At 43.5% G+C, this 21,915-nt stretch overlaps 1 protein-coding gene across 2 annotated transcripts in view; it reads left to right on the forward strand.

Annotated features, from left to right (window-relative positions):
- Window positions 1-14,940, forward strand: part of ints9 (integrator complex subunit 9) — a 69,591-nt gene extending 54,651 nt beyond the window's left edge. For both annotated transcript variants that reach the window (XM_060917941.1, XM_060917942.1), the window contains one exon: window positions 14,110-14,940. In XM_060917941.1, coding sequence (XP_060773924.1) covers window positions 14,110-14,286 — 177 coding nt within the window. In that variant the 3' untranslated portion in view covers window positions 14,287-14,940. The remainder of the gene's footprint in view (window positions 1-14,109) is intronic.
- Window positions 14,941-21,915: the final 6,975 nt, after the last annotated feature.

Genomic DNA, 21,915 nt, shown 5'->3' on the forward strand with positions numbered 1-21,915 from the left:
ATATTGCAAGCTATATATAGAAGCGATATCCACCCTAGGAATAACCGACCAATTTGCCAGAAAGAATCCAAGACAGCGAGGAATTGACCGAGAAGTAGTGATTTATTATTTTTTTGTTGTTGAACTGATCATTAAGGCTTAATTAGTCCATAACTTCATTAATAATTGTAATGGAGCAAATCTGGATTGAAGTTCTATGTACCCCTACCTTCATGCCAGAAAGAATCAAAATCGGTGAAGAATTGAGAGAGAAGTAGTGATGTGTGTGGAAACTGCTCGTTAGGGATTGATTAATTACTCCATATCTTCATTACTAATTGCAATTGTGCAGACCGACCTTCCTGCCAAAGAGAATTGAGCCAGAAGGAGCAATTTTCGTGAAATGTGGACGACGACGGACAACCCATGATGGCATTAAACTCGTCACCTATTGGCTGGATGAGCTAATAATAAACAGGAAATATTAATCATATCAACAGTTACACTCAGTTTTTAAAAAAAAAAAAAAAAGATCTTTATGTCTACCATGTGTAAGCAAGTTACAGCAATGAAAAATGTATTAATACGAGTGTGTTAATATAAACCGGTCCCAAGAGCGGATAGATTGGGGAGGGTACGCCAAATCAAATTATTGGATTTCCAGAAAGGGTCAGTTGGACAGGATGAGGTGGAAATGGATGATCCACTATGGCGACCCTGAATGGGAGAAGCCAGAAGAAGGTGTTTGTATAAACGTGTGAAACGTCTGTTGTCGGAGCTGCTGTTGTAGTAAACCAACCTCATACCAAGCTTCTTATTTTAATCGCATTGTTAGACTTTGGAATTTTGTTTGTAAAGCCGCGCCTTCTACTGCTTTCTCAAGTCTTACTTCTTTTTTTCCACTATGTTAAGGCGTTAATGTTTAACTCATTAGAGACTGTGTTCGACCCTAATTGGCCCTTGTGCCAACTTGTTCTTGCCACAGGGTAAATGTGTAAATTTTCTTTTTAGATTTTTATATTTATTTTTAATACCAAGGATGGCGCCTAGCATGGGACTTGTTTCCTGTTCGCGCCAGCCTGTTTGGATTAAACTTTGTTTTTTTGTGTTTTTTGTATTTAATGTAGTTTTTGTGTATTAAGTTGCCCAATAAAGCTGTTAAAGGAAATTGATCAACACCTTCTGACCAGTCCGAATAGAAAATTCAACCAAACTCTGGTTCTTCTTAAGTTTCATTAATTGAACGCAGAATGAAAAACTGTGGATGATAAACAATTTATGAACGGACCACAGAAATAAAAAAATAAAAAATAAATAAAAATTCTGCACTTGATAAAACGGTGTTCAGAAAGTGTTCAAAACAGGCTTGTAGTAGTCGCAGCCATCTTCTTCTTGTTGTTGTGTGCTTGTTCCTGTGAGTGCTTCACGCCGGGTAGAAGAAGGGGTTTATGCGCATGCGTCCTACTTCTATTGTTCTGGTGTCTCCGATGGGACCGTCTTACAGCGCACGTAGAGGTGTGGCATGTGTATTGCATCGTTTTCAGCAAGCGTTGCGTTGCCATATGTACCTGATATTTTACTGATCCGTTGCCCATGTGGACGCGATATTTTTTTTAAATAAAATCTCATTGCCGTTGTCGTGTGGATGTAGCCTAAAATGGGGCAGTCGAGCAGGAACGTTAGTCCAACACAGTAGCAGAGACGCTTTCACATAAAGGCAGCAACAGTCATCATCAAATGGTGCAGATGGAGTCTTGTTCTTGACTCGACTCAATTTTTTTTAATGACTCAAACGCTCGGGACTCGAGACTGGACTCGGACTCCAGGTTTGGTGACTCGACTACAACACTGGTTCAAAACCACCGATTGGTTGGATTGTTTAAGTGAAGCGTTGCAGATCAGAAAATACAAACGAGAAATGTAAAGGTGCAACAGCAAGACCCCAAGCAGACGAGCCGATCTTTTACTGCTCTATGTGCAGGATTAAGTGCAGAGTTTTTGTAAACTTGCTTTTATCTGGGATAAAGTGGGATCTGGGTTTGTTCCAACTTATATAGGTTATCTGTTGTGTATAAGGCTGCTCTCTGAGGCTGCACAGCCAAGAGTCAAGGAAGAGAAAGTGCTCAGATGTCCTCCTGAGACCTAAAGGTGCGTGGTAAGCACTAAAACGTACAGCACGTCTTCAATCACCAGCTAATTAAAAGTGCAGCGAGTCCTCTTTAGTTGGGTCATATGACCAGCCTTTAACATCACTGCAGAAAATACTGCAGCACGCTCGCCTTCCAGTTTCATTAGTGTAACGGCAGACTCATTTACCATCACGTAATGAGGGAGACGACAACAAAAGTAAGTTTTAAGAAATTTATTTAAACAAAAAAAAACGTGTCTAGGGGTAAAGTGCAGGAGTGAGGTTATGCGTGAGTGGATGCAAATGAAAAGGTCAGTATGTAAAATTGTGTTCAAAATAACAAAAGCGTGAGGCACAAGGGGAGAAGAGTAAGAGCAAGCAGGTAGTGCCAGTCGACAGCGACAGCGAGAGAGCCTCCTGAGGCCATAGGCGCCAGCCCCTTTATAGCCCCAGCTGGCATTACAGGTGTACCTAATTAGGTAATCAGGTACCAGGACCCAGCCCTGCCCGTGCACTGACAGTGCTGGGCCTGAAGGGGGCATAGATGGGCATAACACCTCCCTCACTAAAAAGAGGTTTGCCCTAGTAAACCTCAAACTTCAGTCATCAGGCCAACTACCCCTTACCAGAGTCCATCACCAAAACAGCAACTTGTAGATCCTGGGCCCTAGGACTACAAAAACAAAGTGAACAAGACAAAAAAAAACACCAGTGTTATATTAATGGAGAGAAAAACACACACATTAGGCTCTAGATAGCGCATCTGCGACAACATTATCCTTTCCCCTAATATGTAAAATTTTAAGTGGATATTGCTGTAAAATCAAACTCCAACGCATAACGCGTTGGTTTTGATTGCGCATACGGTCAATAAAGACTAGGGGATTGTGATCCGTATATACCTCAATGGGTCTCGAGGATGAGCCTAAATAAACTTCGAAATGCTGAACAGCTACCGTAGAATTAAGGCCAGCGCTTCCCTCTCTACAGTGGAGTACACCTGTTGATGTCGGTTGAACTTTTTACTGAAGTACCCCACTGGGTGTTCAACGCCATCAGAACCCGGCTGTAACAGCACAGCCCCAGCACCACTCTCACTGGCGTCAACAGCAACACTGAACGGGCGATCAAAATTTGGGGCCAAAAGTACCGGAGCAGACGCAAGCAAAGCCTTTACGTTGACAAAGGCATCCTGACACTTGTCAGTCCACTGAAATGGAACTTTGGAGCTAAGCAAGTTTGTCAGAGGCAACACTACAGATGCAAAATTTTTACAAAACGCCCTGTAATATCCTGCCATCCCAAGAAATCTTCGGAGTGCTCGACGGTCTCCAGGCACAGGGAAACTACAAACTGCTTCAACTTTGGCCCTTACAGGCCGGACTTCACCTCCACCCACCACCTTACCAAGATAAATAACACTAGCCTTGCCAAACTCGCACTTAGCAAGATTTACTGTCAAGTTAGCTGCAGCCAGTCGAGAAAAAAGTTCTTTGATTTGATCAATATGACTGGACCAATTACTACTGTATAGAACGACGTCCTCTAAATATGCGTCACACCCACGCATCCCTGCCAAGACTTTCGTGCAAATTCTACAAAAGTCTGCTGCTCTAACTTCTTTGTGTTCCTAAAGCGTTGGCGATAAGCCTCAGGGACCAACTCATAAGCATGCAAAATTGTCTTCCTAACCGTATCGTAATCCTTTGCCTGCTCAACAGCTAACGCAGAAAAAACCTCCTGTGCCTTACCAATGAAGACGCACTGCAGTAAGAGAGGCCATACGTCTTTGGGCCAGCCAAGTGTGGTTGCTACCCTTTCAAAGTGAGCAAAGTATCTATCCACATCCTCCTCAGAGAAGGGTGGAACAAACCGTATATTTTTAGCAACATCAAACTTGAGTTGCTGGGGACTAACAGAATCGTCTGTGGGTGGTGTGGGCTCACGTGAACCAAGCTCCAACTCTAGCCTTCGCATGGCCAAGGCATGTTCTCGCTCTTTATCACGTTCCTCACACTCCAACTCCAAGCGCTTCAACTGCACCTGAAGCTCGAGGTTCCTCAGCTCCACATCCCTCTGAAACTCTAGTTGTTTCACTTGGAAAGTCCCGTCCTCGCTCTCAACCTTAGGTTCATCTAACTGTGTCTGCAGTTCAGATGTAGTTGTCATTTCACCTACCACTAACACACCTTTCTCCTGTAACTGATCTCTAACTGACAAAAACAATGACTCATTTAAACTTCTCTCCTGTGATGTAATCTGAAGTTCATAATATTCTGCCACTTCACACAGCTGTGCTTTTGTCATTATTGCCAACAAGTCTTCAGACGGACTGGCACAAAAATCTTTGACAGGCCCCATTCAGTGCGTTTACATGCACATAGAGAAAATCGAATTTCTGCCGTTGCTCGACTGAAATCGAAGTTCTAAATGCCATGGAAACACCTTAGCTAGGCTGAAATCGAACCGAACTTGATTTCTCGTAATCGAGCTACACGACCTAGATTATGCGATTTCTGCCGAGCTACTTAGTGCATGTAAACCCTATCGAGCTACGTAGTCGAGCTACTTACTTCAGCACTGCCCCTTCCGGAAGGGACGAGTGACGAGACCACAAGCGGGAAACACAACAGCCTCGGTCGGCATGACAACGGCATGAATCTTTTCTTTTTGTGGCATTGCTTGCACTGTTAAAACTTAGCTCACTTACTGTATCACCAAATACATCTGTACAGCTGTTGCATAGCTGTGAATTGTGTACATAAACAAGTCACTGTATTTGTGTGTGTGTATATATATATCCAACATCTGAAGAATGTCAATAAGAGCAAAACAATTGAACTTTGTGTGTGTTTATTAAGACATAAATTGTAAGCAAAAAATGGACTTTAGAAAAATATTTTTTGTAAGCAAAAAATGGACTTTAGAAAAATATACAATTGTGCAAAATAAGTTGTCTTACAAAACAGTGGTCTGCGCAGGACAGTTTGTAGCCATACAGTCTGTTAGAGCAAGCCTAACAGCTTGAGCAGGAACTTGTGAACACAGAACTGCCAGTGTTGCCAGATTGGGCGGTTTTAAGTGCATTTTGGCGGATTTGAACGTTTTGGGCTGGAAAACGTCAGCAGTATCTGGCAACACTGCATGATAACTTTGTTTATACTCTTGAATAGCTCTTCTTCATGACGACAACCGGAAGTGTACCAACACGATGGGGCGTGTAGCGCCACCTGTGGCTCGGGTGCACAATGTACCTCACACAATAGCTCGATTTCCTTGTGTGCATGTAGGATTGGATTTCTCTGGCACCCCTGCTGGGACCCTTTGCTCGATTACCGACAGTAGCTCGATTTGGATGTGCATGTAAACGCACTGAGTGTTAACTAGACTAAATTATAACAGGCCACAACTAACTGTGAGAACAGCTCCCTACTCTCCCCAATAGGTGCAAATTCAACACAGTGTAATTTACAAATGCCTAACCCAGAAGCAATCAAATAAACGAGACACAGAAAAAAAAAAACTCAGCTACTACTGCTTTTCTCTCACTCACAATAATGATTAAGCTACCATTACACAACGTGCAAGTAATGCACAGAAACCGGTAAACACCAGAATAAATCACAAACGTACTTGTCGCAGTATCAAAGCATACGCAAACAAAGTTAAGCATGCACACCTCACCTTACAAAAGGCTACAAACTAACAAGTTTCAAACAGCGCAGCGCATGCACTAAACGAGGCACCAACCTCCACAAATTGCAACTTAAACAGCTTAATTAAGCGCAGCGAGACGGAGCACCCAAACACAGAACATCAATCGATCTAAAAATAGATCCGTGAATGTTCTACGCGGTACTCCGCACACAAAAAGTAGCCAATTAATGCAAACACGTTCTACTGACAAATAAAGAGAGGATAGACTTACCACATCCGCATGAACCACTTACCCCAACGTGATTCCAGGTGAGACCATCAGCCGGTCGCCGGCAAAATTCCTACAGCAAATGAAACACAGTCCTCTGGTAACCTAATCACCTAGCCCCAGAAGCTAACTAACCTTGCTAGTCTTCAGGAGCCTGCTGGCCTTGGGGCGGCTGGTTAACGCTGAACTCGCAACAGTGTTAGACTGTTCGAAGCGTGCCCCTGACAGGAGAGATAACTCCCGACCAGGATTACCCCCAAAAACAAATAACTAAAATAACAAAGGCAAAATAATAACCAGTGCACCGAAGGAAAGGCTATACCCAGCTGGAGCACTCTGCCTAACCAGAGACTGCAATTAAGCCAAACAAACGGGCTCACCTGAAACCACTTGAGTCTATGATCCAAACCAATTAAACTCCCGGATGAGCCCCCAAATTATGTAACGGCAGACGAAGGGTGTATTCAGACCAGGATAGTTCGATAGTTCACTTGCTTTGGTCTGAACCAAATGTTTTTTTTTTATTTTTTCATTTTGGTGCGGTTCACTTTCACACTGTACATTTTAGTAGGCGGACCAAAATCTGTCAACAAAGCCACGCCTCAATTATATTTTGACCCCAGAATAGTATCCAGGTCATCGTAATAGATGAATTTCTTTTTTGCGTCGCTAGTACCGCCACTTTTTGAAAGAATGTCCCTGATTTTAATGTAGGTCTGACGGAGTTTCTTCACTTTTAGCCGACATTGTTCTGGGGAGCGCGTGAACCCCTTCTCCTTCATTTTCTCACTGAATACAGCAAACACGTCGGCATTTTTGTGTGTTCGCTCCAAAAGCTCAGATATGTGGACATCTGCCCATATATCCACAAGGGTACGCGTTTCTTCCTCGGCCCGTTTGCCCCCTACTCATTTTTTGTACTCGCCTACCACTGGTGACTGAACGACTGTTGTAAGGTTCCCTTGACAACCGAAACAGTGTTTGCACTTTGCGGTGGAGTGTCAAGACTCTGTTTCCCATAATGCTCGACAAACGACGGAAGCTCCCGAGGTACAAAAAGCAAAATTGTCGGAGTAGGTCCGGTCTGCTTTCACACCTCCAAAAGATCCGCACCAGGGTTCCTTTGGTCCGGACCGAGTCCGACCTTGCAGCTCAGTCTCGGTCCGCTTGTTTGGTCCGGACCAGGGTTCGGTGGTTTGTATTCAGACCAACCCAAAAGGTCCGGACCGAGGGAAATTTGGTTCGTTTGGTCCGGACCAAACAACGTAGGTGTGAATACGCCCTCATTTACCATCACATAATGAGGGAGACGACAACAAAAGTGAGGTTATGCGTGAGTGGATGCAAATGAAAAGGTCAGTATGTAAGATTGTGTTCAAAATAACAAAAGCGTGAGGCACAAGGGGAGAAGAGTAAGAGATGAGGACAGACAGAGAGAGCAAGCAGGTAGTGCCAGTCGACAGCGAGAGAGAGAGCCTCCTGAGGCCATAGGCGCCAGCCCCTTTATAGCCCCAGCTGGCATTACAGGTGTACCTAATTAGGTAATCAGGTACCAGGACCCAGCCCTGCCCGTGCACTGACAGTGCTGAGCCTGAAGGGGGCATAGATGGGCATAACATTAGCGTGTGATCGATTATGCTAACTGGCTGTGGAAGGCTGACGGGATGAGCTGTGTGTGTGTGCGTGAGCGAGAGAGAATGAGAACTTGATTTAAGGAAAAAAGGTTACTTGGTGGGGCGGCACAGTGGTGTAGTGGTTAGCACTGTCGCCTCACAGCAAGAAGGTCCGGGTTCGAGCCCCGTGGCCGGCGAGGGCCTTTCTGTGTGGAGTTTGCGTGTTCTCTCCGTGTCCGCGTGGGTTTCCTCCGGGTGCTCCGGTTTCCCCCACAGTCCAAAGACATGCAGGTTAGGTTAACTGGTGACTCTAAATTGAGCGTAGGTGTGAATGTGAGTGTGAATGGTTGTCTGTGTCTATGTGTCAGCCCTGTGATGACCTGGCGACTTGTCCAGGGTGAACCCCGCCTTTCGCCCGTAGTCAGCTGGGATAGGCTCCAGCTTGCCTGCGACCCTGTAGAACAGGATAAAGCGGCTACAGATAATGAGATGAGATGAGGTTACTTGGTAAAGTTTTGTTTAGCTGGTATGTCCAAAACACAGTAAACTAACACCACAGCTTATCCAAACTGCAAAGCAGCGAGGTATAACAGCACGGGGAATCCAACATAGCAACTCTGATCAGAGTTCAGTTCAGAAGAAGAAATTTTGGCGTTTACAGTGGCCGAGTTTTGATTATATATCTACAGTACTGTGCAAAAGTCTGAGGCTCATGTCAAGAAATGCTGGAGACCAAAAATGGCTTTAAAAATAATGAAATGAAATGTTTCAACAGTAATCAGTCAGCCATAATAAATGAAACAGTCGATATTTGGTGTGAGACGACCCTTTGCTTAAAAAAAAAAATTAAAAATAGTCGTCTCGGGTCCAGCGAGGTCAGTTTTATGCAGAAATGATCTGTAGGTTTTCCTGAGCATCTTACAGAACCAGCCACAGTTCTTCTGGACACTTTGACTCTCACACTCGTGTCTTCATTTTACACCAAAACCCAGCAGCCTTCGTTATGATTTCTTTTTTAATCTGAAAAGTGCGCGCTTATGGAATATACTGCTCAGATCCTTTTTTTTTTTTCCTTCTCCCATTAGGTTTAATTTTATGCTGGGGAAAAAAAACAAAAAACGACCGTTTGGAACTCTAAAATGTTTTTTTGTAATATTTTGACTCAGTAATGTAAAGTCATAAAATAGAAATCTATAACAGTTTGTCTGGGAAAAAAAAGGATTCGTTTAAAAGTAGTGGGTTGCATTCGAGCCTCAGTAATTCAAAACCAAAGCAAGTTGAGGAACAAAAAGCTCCAACAAACAGCAGTGGACACCTTTTAAATAATGAGTAATAAAATAATATTTGAATAGTCGGAGTATGTTGATAAGATAAATGTGTACTGAGGGGATGTGTGTAATTTTGCAGTTAAATGGATGCCTGGTGAGAGAAATGTTTGAGAATGTCTGGGCTGAAGTATCTCCGAGGTCAAGCGGCATAAAAAATCTGATTCAACACTCAAAAAAAAAACCAACCAGTAAGGTGAAAAGGGTGATTTTGTTACTGGGTACTGTTCTTTTAAATGTATGTATTTATTATTTACATACAGTGGTGCTTGAAAGTTTGTGAACCCTTTAGAATTTTCTATATTTCTGCATAAATACGACCTAAAACATCATCAGATTTTCACACAAGTCCTAAAAGTAGATAAAGAGAACCCAGTTAAACAAATGAGACAAAAATATTATACTCGGTCATTTATTTATTGAGGAAAATGATCCAATATTACATATCTGTGAGTGGCAAAAGTATGTGAACCTTTGCTTTCAGTATCTGGTGTGACCCCCTTGTGCAGCAATAACTGCAACTAAACGTTTGCGGTAACTGTTGATCAGTCCTGCACACCGGCTTGGAGGAATTTTAGCCCGTTCCTCCGTACAGAACAGCTTCAACTTCGGGATGTTGGTGGGTTTCCTCACATGAACTGCTCGCTTCAGGTCCTTCCACAACATTTCCATTGGATTAAGGTCAGGACTTTGACTTGGCCATTCCAAAACATTCACTTTATTCTTCTTTAACCATTCTTTGGTAGAACGACTTGTGTGCTTAGGGTCGTCATCTTGCCGCATGACCCACCTTCTCTTGAGATTCAGTTCATGGACAGATGTCCTGACATTTTCCTTTAGAATTCGCTGGTACAATTCAGAATTCATTGTTCCATCAATGATGGTAAGCCGTCCTGGCCCAGATGCAGCGAAACAGGCCCAAACCATGATACTACCACCACCATGTTTCACAGATGGGATAAGGTTCTTATGCTGGAATGCAGTGTTTTCCTTTCTTCAAACATAACGCTTCTCATTTAAACCAAAAAGTTCTATTTTAGTCTCATCCGTCCACAAAACATTTTTCCAATAGCCTTCTGGCTTGTCCATGTGATCTTTAGCAAACTGCAGACGAGCAGCAATGTTCTTTTTGGAGAGCAGTGGCTTTCTCCTTGCAACCCTGCCACGCACACCATTGTTGTTCAGTGTTCTCCTGATGGTGGACTCATGAACATTAACATTAGCCAATGTGAGAGAGGCCTTCAGTTGCTTAGAAGTTACCCTGGGGTCCTTTGTGGCCTCGCCGACTATTACACGCCTTGCTCTTGGAGTGATCTTTGTTGGTCGACCACTCCTGGGGAGGGTAACAATGGTCTTAAATTTCCTCCATTTGTACACAATCTGTCTGACTGTGGATTGGTGGAGTCCAAACTCTTTAGAGATGGTTTTGTAACCTTTTCCAGCCTGATAAGTATCAGCAACACTTTTTCTGAGGTCCTCAGAAATCTCCCTTGTTCGTGCCGTGATACACTTCCACAAACGTGTGTTGTGAAGATCAGACTTTGATAGATCCCTGTTCTTTAAATAAAACAGGGTGCCCACTCACACCTGATCGTCATCCCATTGATTGAAAACACCTGACTCAAATTTCACCTTCAAATTAACTGCTAATCCTAGAGGTTCACATACTTTTGCCACTCACAGATATGTAATATTGGATCATTTTCCTCAATAAATAAATGACCAAGTATAATATTTTTGTCTCATTTGTTTAACTGGGTTCTCTTTATCTACTTTTAGGACTTGTGTGAAAATCTGATGGTGTTTTAGGTCATATTTATGCAGAGATATAGAAAATTCTAAAGGGTTCACAAACTTTCAAGCACCACTGTATATCACATGCTACACACAGTGCATATTGCTCTTATTCTATTAGGTCAGGGGTTTTCAAAGTGTGGGAGAGTCAGCCCCCCCTCGGAGAGCAAATAAACAACAGCGCCCCCCCTTACAATTTTTGTTGTTGCTATACTTAATGTTCCATTTGTATTTTTAAAAAAAAATGGTTGTTGTACACATTTTTATTTTTTTTCTTTTACACATTCAAAACATCTGTGCTTTTTTAAAAACATCTTGTTTTACACATTTTAAACATCTCATAGCATCGTTAGCTAGCACCTCTTGGCAGACAACACACTGTGGCAGTGGAGCATCTTCAGATCCAGTCCAAGAAAATCCAAACTTTAAATAATTGTGGTCATACTTCCTTGTTTTTTTGCTTGGCCCAGACTCTGTCTCCTCACTCACTGGAGCTTTAGGTACTAAAAATCGATCCATTTTGTCTCTGGCAAAGGCTAGCTGAAGTTCGCTAAATTTCCACAATAGTAACTTATTCTGGTTTATTTTTCCTCACGTTGCGCCCCCCCGAAGAACTCTGGCGCCCCCTAGGGGAGGCGCGCCCCACACTTTGAAAAGCCCTGTATTAGGTTATATTCAGACTGCCAGTCCAAATCCAATTTCTGTGCGTATCTGATTGGAATCCGATCACATGTAGCAAATCTGAGCAGCTGAAAATCACGAGATCGAATTTTATATCTCCAGTTCAAACCACATTCGGATTCACTCTGATCAGATTTCAAGCTGTATTTTGTTTGTTTGTTTGTTTTTTAGCTCACCGGCCATAGTGCGATGAGATATTGCCATTGTGCTCCGTCCGTCCGTTTGTCATTCCTTCCTTCACAAAAATTGCTGCTCCTCCTCCCTGAGTTTTCAATGGATTTTGATTCTGATTGTTTGTTTTTGTTTGGAAGATCTAATTATCCCCCGGCATATAATGCAGGGGAATATAGCTATCGCTCTGTCCGTCCATCTGTCTGTTCATCTAATAATAATAATTTATTTCTTGAGCTCATTCCATGTAAATCTCAATGCTCTTACACAATAGGAAAAAAAAGTAATTAAAATACATATTCACTGTGTCTAAAAATGTCGATCAGCAATGTCGAATGGTCATCTTTGACTAAACAAGTAAGTTTTTAGTTTTTTCTTGAAAATTTCACAGGAGGGTGCTTTTACTTATCTCCAATGGAATAGCATTCCACAGTCTGGGGGCACAAGTAGAGAATGCTCGTGCTCCGTAGCTGTTGGTCTTGAATTGAGGACTTGACAAGCACCGATGATCCTTGTTTGAACGCAGCATTCGTCTTGGTTGGTGGAACCTCAAAAGATCACTTAAAGCAGATACGCAGAACCTTTATTTTTAAATACATTTCTGAGTGGATAGTATCTCTATCCTTGACTCTTGTATGCTGCATAAATGGGAATTAAAAAATATATATTTTTGAGAGTTAAAATCGACCATAAAGTTGTGATTGGAGCTGCCCCGCTGAGCCAGCCAGCCCTGAGTCCGTGACGTCACAGCGGGAACCGGTTTTAAGGCCGAGGCCTTTTACAGCTACAGACCAAAGTCATATAAATAAAACTTTATGGTGAAAGTAAGAAACACCGTTACCGACTTGCTCAACTAAGACTGATTTGACTTCATTGATTGTGGGTTGACTCTCATTAAAACAGGATGGGTGTTATAACTTATGCAACATTCATGTACACTACCGTTCAAAAGTTTGGGGTCACTTTGAAATGTCCTTATTTTTGAAAGAAAAGCACTGTTTTTTTCAATGAAGATCACTTTAAACTAATCAGAAATCCACTCTATACATTGCTAATGTGGTAAATGACTATTCTAGCTGCAAATGTCTGGTTTTTGGTGCAATATCTCCATAGGTGTATAGAGGCCCATTTCCAGCAACTCTCACTCCAGTGTTCTAATGGTACAATGTGTTTGCTCATTGCCTCAGAAGGCTAATGGATGATTAGAAAACCCTTGTACAATCATGTTAGCACAGCTGAAAACAGTTGAGCTCTTTAGAGAAGCTATAAAACTGACCTTCCTTTGAGCAGATTGAGGCTACATCCACACGACAATGGCAACGAGATGTTATTTAAAAAAATATCGCGTCCACATGGGCAATGATCAGTAAAATATCAGGTCCATATGGCAACACAAAGCTTGCTGAAAACGATGCAATACACATGCCACACCTCTAGGGGCGCTGTAAGACGGTCCCTTCGGAGACACCAGAACAATAGAAGAAGTAAGGACGCATGCACATAAACTATTATGCGCGAGACTTCATATTAGCCACAAAGTCAGAAAAATCTGTTGATAAAATTACATTATAGTGACCAAATACAATGAAAAGTATTTTTCCAGTCTCACCTGTGAAAGGTAATCCCATGTGATCTCGTTTGGACGGTAAACCTGTTGGTACAGTTAAACGCAGCACATGAATGAGGCATCTTTATTCTCCGCTTTGACCTATCCAATATGGTGGCGAGGATGACGTATGATTCTACGCGGAAGGCGGCGTCTTTAATGGTCCGGAATAAATTGAATGCTACACGTTGATGGATTAATTTGTTCTTCTACGCCCTTTTTGAGGAATGTATTGTAGGACTTAAACCAACATCTGAAGAGGTGAGATCGCTCCTTTTTTTCCCCTATTTTTGCTGGCGGGATTGACTCTGCCCTAAGGGCTATTCTCTCTCTCTCACTTTGCACCATTACACAATAAATATTCACAGTGAAAATATTTTGTAAGCGCGTTTCATGAACCAAGTTATAGGATTTGTTGACAACTCGCATCGAGTTCGTTATACTTCTACCCGGCGTGAAGCACTCACAGTCATGTGGTTGTGACGTCATCGTAAACAAATCCGTTCTACTCATCCAGACGACTTCGCAACGGCACCGTTGCCAGATCTTTCCACTCTGGAACCCGTTCTCAAAAGATTGCGTTTTGGGCACCCAAAACGCCGGTGCCGTGTGGACGCCAGGCCTAAACGATAAGCAATTGTATCGGATTCACCTGAATCCGTTGCCATGTGGACAGGGCCTGAGTTTCTGGAGCATCCCATTTGTGGGGTCGATTAAATGCTCAAAATGGCCAGAAACATGTCTTGACTATATTTTCTATTCATTTTACAACTTATGGTGGTAAATAAAAGTGTGACTTTTCATGGAAAACACAAAATTGTCTGGGTGACCCCAAACTTTTGAACGGTAGTGTATAATATATTTTTATCCTTCTTGTTTGTGGTCAGAGCGGAATCTCGGAGGTGAAGGTGGAGGAGACAGCAGACGGCCATATCCTGCACCTGCAGGCCGAGGATGCGCTCATCCAGCTGGAGGAGGACGCAACGCACATCGTGTGCGACAACAACGAGCCCCTGCGCGCTGCTCTCAGGGACCTGGTGCTCCGCTTCCTCCAGAAACTCTAACCTCTGACCTTTTGAGTCTGGACTTTTGTGGGTCAGTAGTGGTGAGCAGTGGGACGCGACTGAGGCCACGGAGATTATTTGTGGTTTAAGTAAACACAGAAACTCGCTGTAAACATGGGATGAGACGCATCGCAGGGCACGAGTTCTCACTGGAGAACACGGTACATCACCGATAAGGGCCAACATTCCTTATCGCACTAATGACATCAGTTTGTCTTACTCCTCGTGCTCCTGAGCCACTTAAACATTCCCAGAATGCACTGCTTTTAGAAGGAAAGTTACTGTGTAGATCTGTATATATCAATTTATCAAGGTTAACAATAAAATACAAATTACTAAGAACTTTTATTTTAAAAAATGAACAAGGTGCATCTTCATTCCTGTTTAATAAATCAGGTAATTTGTTCATTTATGAGTAACTGTAATATCACGGTACATTTAACAGTTATTCCATGAAATCGAGTCGTACGTGAGCCGATAGCCGACGAGGCACGTCGCACCAGGTCGGCAATAATCCGTGTACGACAAGATAGAGTGGAGTAACTGTTTTATTCTATCCACATTCACTGGATTTCCAGAAACGGAGCATTTTTGTTATTTTTTGCAATAAAAGCTTTGCACAAAACGTCCAACAAAATCATTTCCGCTTAGAATGTAAACAAACCGGTGAAATGACCGGAGCAATTTGTGAAAAATGTGATGATAAATTTTTATTTTTTGTGGTTTTGTTTTTGAGTAGAAATTATTTCATCTTCAGTTGGTTCACCAACACTGTCTGCCATTTTCCTCTTCTTCTTTAGGGTTTTTTAGGGGTTGGCAAACCAACTCAAAGGTGCATTACCGCCACCAACTGGACTGGAGTGTGGAGCAGGTGATATTGTTGGGGGGGGGGGGGGGGGGGAGACGATGACTCATATATATATATATATATATATATATATATATATATATATATATATATATATACACACACACACTCTCTTTTTGCTATTTCTGTTTCTTTTAAATACTTGAGAACAGTGATATCTGACTTGATGTGTGCCGCCATTTTGTTTTACTCTCTCCTCACGGTATATTTGCTTATGTTCTAGTAGTAGAGTAGCCAATCAGAGCGCACGATTCCTCATATCCAATGAAAGTGGATAGAATAATAAGACATCTCTGCTTCATTTTATAATTATATGTTTGTGGTTTTTACAGTTTTTAAAAAAATAACATTTCTGAGATTTCCTGTGCCTGTTCTTCTCCACTAATCAGTGACTGAACGGAGGTTTTGGCACCAGAGGTCATGACTGAGCAGCCTGATGATCTTCGCTTGCCAGTACAACTTTGCGCCAGATTGATTTAATCCCTGCTAGTGGGCCTGTGGGGTTTTTTTTTTTTGCCTTCTTTCAGAAGGAATGTGTGTCCTGGTAATGAAATGAGTGGAGCGCTGCAGATGGCCTTGTAATTTGGCCTTTAAAGTGCACTAGAGCGGTTGTACTTAACTGAACCACCAGGGAGTCAGTGTTCAGTTTGTGGGAGAGAATTCGGCCTGGTTTTATTTTAAAATGGCTAATCTCCTGACTTATCATGCCTATCAGTTTATTGAATGGGAGGACTTAGGACAGAAATGTTTCTTCATACTGACCCTGTGCTTTCATCTACAATATACCAAGGTATTGTTTCTTATCTGACAGCGAGATATTCACCTAAACACTGCTGTTTAAACTAAACACCCATCTGAAGATTTACAGTCTGGTTCCATTGAGTCAGAACAGTGTGTAGAAGAGAAACGTGCTCAGTTAAGAGCAAAAAATCTCAGACTTCTACCATGTGAAGGGTTTTTCCAGGCTGCCACATGTAAATGTTTTTCCGTTAGCCAAATGTCAGTATTGTTTTTTTCTTCTTCAGAATCACTTTTATTGCCAGGTATGTGAACACATGAGGAATTTGACTCCAGTTTCACTTAGCTCTCTTAGTACAAAGAGATTAAAAAAAAAAGCGTAGACAAACACAACAAAAAGCTATGTACATGTAGAAGGGTAAATATATGTATAGACTGCATAGTGCAAGGATGAATTAGTAAATATAAATATACAGTGTGCACAGAATGACGGTATGATTGTGCAGATGTTTCACAGCTGATGTTACTGATATTTGAGTCCGGTTTTATCTGTTCATCACAGAGACAGCCTGAGGGGAAAAAACTGTTCTCGTGTCTGGTTGTTTTTGCATACAGTGATCTATATCGCCTCGCAGAGGGGAGAAGTTTAAACAATTTGTGACCATGGTGTGATGGGTCTGCAGAGATGTTACCTGCCCGTTTCCTGACTCTGGACAGGTACAGGTCTTGGATGGAGGGCAGGCTGACACCAATAATTTTCTCTGCAGACCTTATTGTCCGTTGCAGTCTGTTCTTGTCCTGCTTGGTGACCGATCCAAACCAAACAGTGATGGAAGAGCAGAGAACAGACTGAATGATGGCAGAGTAGAATTGTGTCAGCAGCTCCTTAGACAGGTTGAGCTTCCTGAGCTGGTGCAGAAAGTACAACCTCTGCTGAGCCTTTTTGATGATGGTGACTCTGTTGGTCTCCCACTTCAGGTCCCGGGAGATTGTGGAGCCCAGAAACCTGAAGGTTTCAACAGCAGTCACAGTGTTGTTGGTGATGAGTGGGGGGGCTCCTCCTAAAGTCCACTGTTATTTCCACAGTTTTGAGCGTGTTCAGCTTCAGATTGTTCTGACCGCACCAACAGACCAGCCGTTCAACCTCCCGTCTGTATGCAGACTCGTCACCGTCTCGGATGAGGCCGATGACCGTTGTGTCGTCTGCAAATTTCAGGAGTTTAGCAGACGGGTCTCTTGAGGTGCAGTCGTTGGTGTAAAGGGAGAATAGCAGTGGGGAGAGCACACACCCCTGGGGGGCACCAGTGCTGATAGTCCGGGTGCTGGATGTGATGCTCCCCAGCCTCACCTGCTCCTTCCTGTCAGTCAGGAAGTTTATAATCCACTGACAGGTGGAGGGCGGCACAGTGAGCTGGGTGAGCTTGGTGTGGAGGATGTCTGGAATGATGGTGTTGAACGCCGAACTGAAGTCCACGAACAGGATCCTGGCGTACGTCCCTGCAGAGTCCAGGTGTTGCAGGATGTAGTGCAGTCCCGTATTGATTGCATCATCCGCTGACCTGTTTGCCCGGTAGGCAAACTGCAGGGGGTCTGTGATGTCCTTCAGGTGTGACAACACCAGTCTCTCGAAGGACTTCATGACTACAGATGTGAGGGCTACAGGCCTGTAGTCATTCAGTCCTGTGATGGTGGTTTTCTTGGGAACTGGGATTATTGTGGAGCGTTTGAAGCATGAGGGGGACTTCACACAGCTCCAGGGATCTATAGAGATCTTGCAGTCACGTGACCGGAAAGTACACAGCCGCCATCTTGTCGGTAAAAAACACAGCTGAATACTGCTGCACTCGTGTACAGAATGGATCAATTTCAACCGACGGACTACACGGCTCATTTTTCTAATGAACAGATAACTAGATATATGTCTAAAATAAACGATCTACAGATTAGTGACCCTTATCGATTACCGGACGTAGTTTTCACGACCGTGTCAGTGGATATTGAACTGCCAGCGGAATACCCAGACGTGTATAATTACCTCATCAACTTTCCCTCACTGTTCAGTGGTGAAGCACTGTGTGCTTATAAATCTCTGGACAGTTATCTTTACAGAAATTCAGGATTTGTAAGCCGCGGCATCTTGTAAACAAGAAAATAATCCTCATTGGACGGGTAAGTCACTTAAGTATTGAGTATAGCACTGACCAGCCGATTATAGAATAGAATAAGGTAATTCCAGCTGTAATTCCAAATTGTCCATCCTGTTTACCGTGGATCTGGCGTTGGAGAGGTAGAGGCTTAGCAGTGGAGATTTGAGTGGCTGTTTTCTGAGCTTAGTCAACAGGCCGGCTCTGCCTGCAGCCTCGCTTTTGCTTCTGCTCCCGACGCCGCCTCCTTCGCTTTGCTTCCGATAACAATCCACGGAGACCCCGCTGGTCTCGCTATCTCGTCCGGAATGTTGTGCATGCGATGGAAATCACTGCAAACCGTCATTTTCTGCTGGAAACCAATGTCCAGTAAGTCCATACGGTTGTAGTGGATATTGAAGTTCGGTACAGATGAACAACACGCAAAAATACAAAAAACAAACGTGCACAGGTAGGGAGAGCTTGTAGCCGCAGCCGTTGTAGTAGAATTGTATATAGTAGGGTTTTCCAGAAGAAAAGGTAGAAGCAGAAGTAGAAGGCGGAAATATGGCGTTTGACCGACAAGATGGCATCTGTCACAATCTGGATCGGCTGTGACGTCACATGCAAGTGCTCCATTGAAGATCTGGGTGAAGATGGGGGCCAGCTGATCAGCACAGACCTTCAGACAGGAGGGTGACACACCGTCTGGGCTGGGTGCCTTTCTGATCTTCTGTCTACGAAAAAGCTGACAAACATTCTCTTCACAGATCTTGACTGCTGGTGTGGAGTCAGAGGCGAGAGGAGGCAGAATAGCAGGGGGTGTAAATGGGTCTTTAATGTCTGGGGGGGGAGGTGTGAATGTGTCAAATCTGCAGTAGAACACATTCAACTCGTCAGCCAGTTGATGGTTCATTGCAGTGTTGGGGGATGGCCTCCTGTAGCTGGTGATATTCTTCAGGCCTATCCACACTGACGCTGGATCATTGGCTGAAAGGCTGTTTTTGATCCTTTCAGTGTGTCAGGCCAAGTTTACATTAGACCGTATCTGTCTCGTTTTCTTCGCGGATGCACTGTCCGTTCACATTGAAACGCCGGGAAACGGGAATCCGCCAGAGCCCACGTATTCAATCCAGTTCGTGTCTGGTCCGGTGCTGTGTAAACATTGAGAATACGCGGATACGCTGTGCTGAGCTCTAGCTGACGTCGTCATTGGACAACGTCACTGTGACATCCACCTTCCTGATTCGCTGGCGTTGGGATCTCACACACAGCGGCTCAGTCCCGAATCACTGCTCGCGCGCTCTGTGAGCTACGCAGGGCCGGAGTGCGCACCCTCCAGAGGGCACTCGCTGTTCAGGGCGGAGTGATTTGGAGCGCAGGAGGAAGCGCTGAGCCGCACTGAGGTTTATTTACACGTTTCAACCTCCTTCAGGTGCTTAAACTCAGTGAGAACATGAACATCACAGCCAGATGTGTTTATTTGCTGGAGAAGGTGTTCGCTTGCCATCCTTCCACTTGCAAGTGGTGAGTGACTTGCGCATCCCCGATATGCACTGGGATCATGTGACATGCCGTCTAATTAGTCATGTGATTAGCTTGCCATCCTTCCACTTGCAAGTGGTGAGTGACTCGCGCATGCCCGATATGCACTGGGATCATGTGACATGCCGTCTAATTAGTCATGTGATTAGCGTATCCGTGTATTGGCGTTGCTGTGTGCACGCGAATCGTTTTAAAAACGTTAATCTGATGATCCGCTGATTCGAAATAATGCAAACAGGGCCTCAGTCAGTGCGTTTACATGCACATAGAGAAAATCGAATTTCTGCCGTAGCTCGACTGAAATCGAAGTTCTAAATGCCATGGAAACACCTTAGCTCGGCTGAAATCGAACCGAACTGGATTTCTCGTAATCGAGCTACGCGACCTAGATTATGCGATTGTAACCGAGCTACTTGGTGCATGCAAACCCTATCGAGCTACGTAGTCGAGCTACTTACTTCAGCACTGCCCCTTCCGGGAGTGACAAGACCACAAGCGGGAAACACAACAGCCTCGGTCGGAATGACAACGCAATGGTGTACAGAATGTTCAGCAAGTGCTGAGCTGCTTCGTTGTTGCCCATCTTCTCTCTATCGATGTTGCTGTCCTCGTCGTCGTTCTTCTTGTGAACACGGAACTGATAACTTTTATACTTTTGAATAGCTGCTCTTCATGACAACAACCAGAAGTGTACCAACACGATGGGGCGTGTAGCGCCACCTGTGGCTCGGGTGCACAATGTACCTCACACAATAGCTCGATTTCCTTGTGTGCATGTAGGATTGGATTTCTCTGGCACCCCTGCTGGGACCCTTAGCTCGATTACCGACAGCAGCTCGATTTGGATGTGCATGTAAACGCACCGAGTGTTAGCCCTGCAGCTAGAGGGCTAAAACTAGAGACTGCTATTAATTTGTCTCCATGATGCCACGTATGACCTGGATTTGGTTTTCGGTGCATATTTCCATGAACTTAGATTTCAGCCATGACGTTCCAATGGAAAATAAATAAAGAAGCTAAAGTGAAAATGAACATGGCTGATTCGATTACATTTGAACAAGGGGGGTAATTCTGTACTTCTTTTCAATCCTCAAACCAAGAAATGGTTTAAAGAAATTAAACGTCAGGTTCATAGTTCAGTTTCACGGCTTCATCGTTCAACAAAACGCACGCCCATGACAGCAGCAGATTAACACCAGCAGTGCTAAGCCAAGAGGGACTTTCTTCAGTAATGTAACTGCGACACCATTTACTCAACAAAGTTGACGGCTGCTTCAGGCGTCCACTTTTCAGATCCCGTTTGTTCAGCGAAGGAGGAACAAAGCACATTTGGCCATTAGGACATGTTGGGATCTGAGCCCAGAGCGTGTAGTGACAAGGGATGCCACACTCCACTGAGCTGTAATAGGATCGCTCTGTCTGTCTGTCTCTTCCTCACCCTCTGTTTTTCTTTCTCACTTTGTCTGTCTCTCTTGCTCCATCTGTTGCTCTGTCTATCTCTCTCTCACCCTCTGTCTTTCTTTCTCTCATTCAGTCTCTTGCTCTGTCTGTCTCATTGTCTGTCTGTCTGTCTCGGAATGTGAATGTTGTCCTTTGGTGATATCGCAGGATCCAGAGCCAGCAAATCTCTCTCACTTTCTGGCCTCCAGAGTGATGTTCAGCCTTGGTCACAAACACACAAACTGTCACTTTGGATTTGGATTAACCACTAAGTCCAAGTTAATTGAATAAACACTTGTATGTAATCAGATGCATAAAATAAGACGGGTCCAGATGGTCCATGAGTTGTGTCAACGTTTTTCAGGATAGTGGAACTGCTGGTAGTTCAGTTCTGCTAACTGTGAATAGTGTGTCAGTTTGGTAATATTGCTGCTTTTCTGTGCAATTTACCAACATGTCTGAGGAAAAAGTTAATATTTCTACCTTGTTTCCACGGTCAGTATTCCTTTACGTTGTCTGTATAAAAAGATGAACAGCTGTGTGTTAGCTAAATCATTAATTATTAGCTAGTTTAACCTTTTATATTTTGAGTATATCATATATATTAGTTCACCTGCTAAATACTTTATTCATCCTGAGGGAAATTAAAGCTAGACTGCCTTTCAGATTTTTTTTTAAGCATAGGTCAGAAAAAGAATTTTCCCGACACCCAGTTATTTTTGTTTAGTGACTGAAAGCTACTCAATTCGAATTACGGACTTATTAGTTTTCTTTGAATAGAACAATTCATGAATTTATCTCCACGTGGCCCTAAATTCTCCGCTATTTTTTCCTGCTTCACCATGACCCAATACAAGATACTATATCATGCATCACGTGGTGGGCTTTCCCTGTTCACGCAAGGCATTGTGGGAT

Source organism: Neoarius graeffei, chromosome 3 (genome assembly GCF_027579695.1).
Source record: "Neoarius graeffei isolate fNeoGra1 chromosome 3, fNeoGra1.pri, whole genome shotgun sequence".
In the NCBI taxonomy this organism is placed as follows: Eukaryota; Metazoa; Chordata; class Actinopteri; order Siluriformes; family Ariidae; genus Neoarius; species Neoarius graeffei.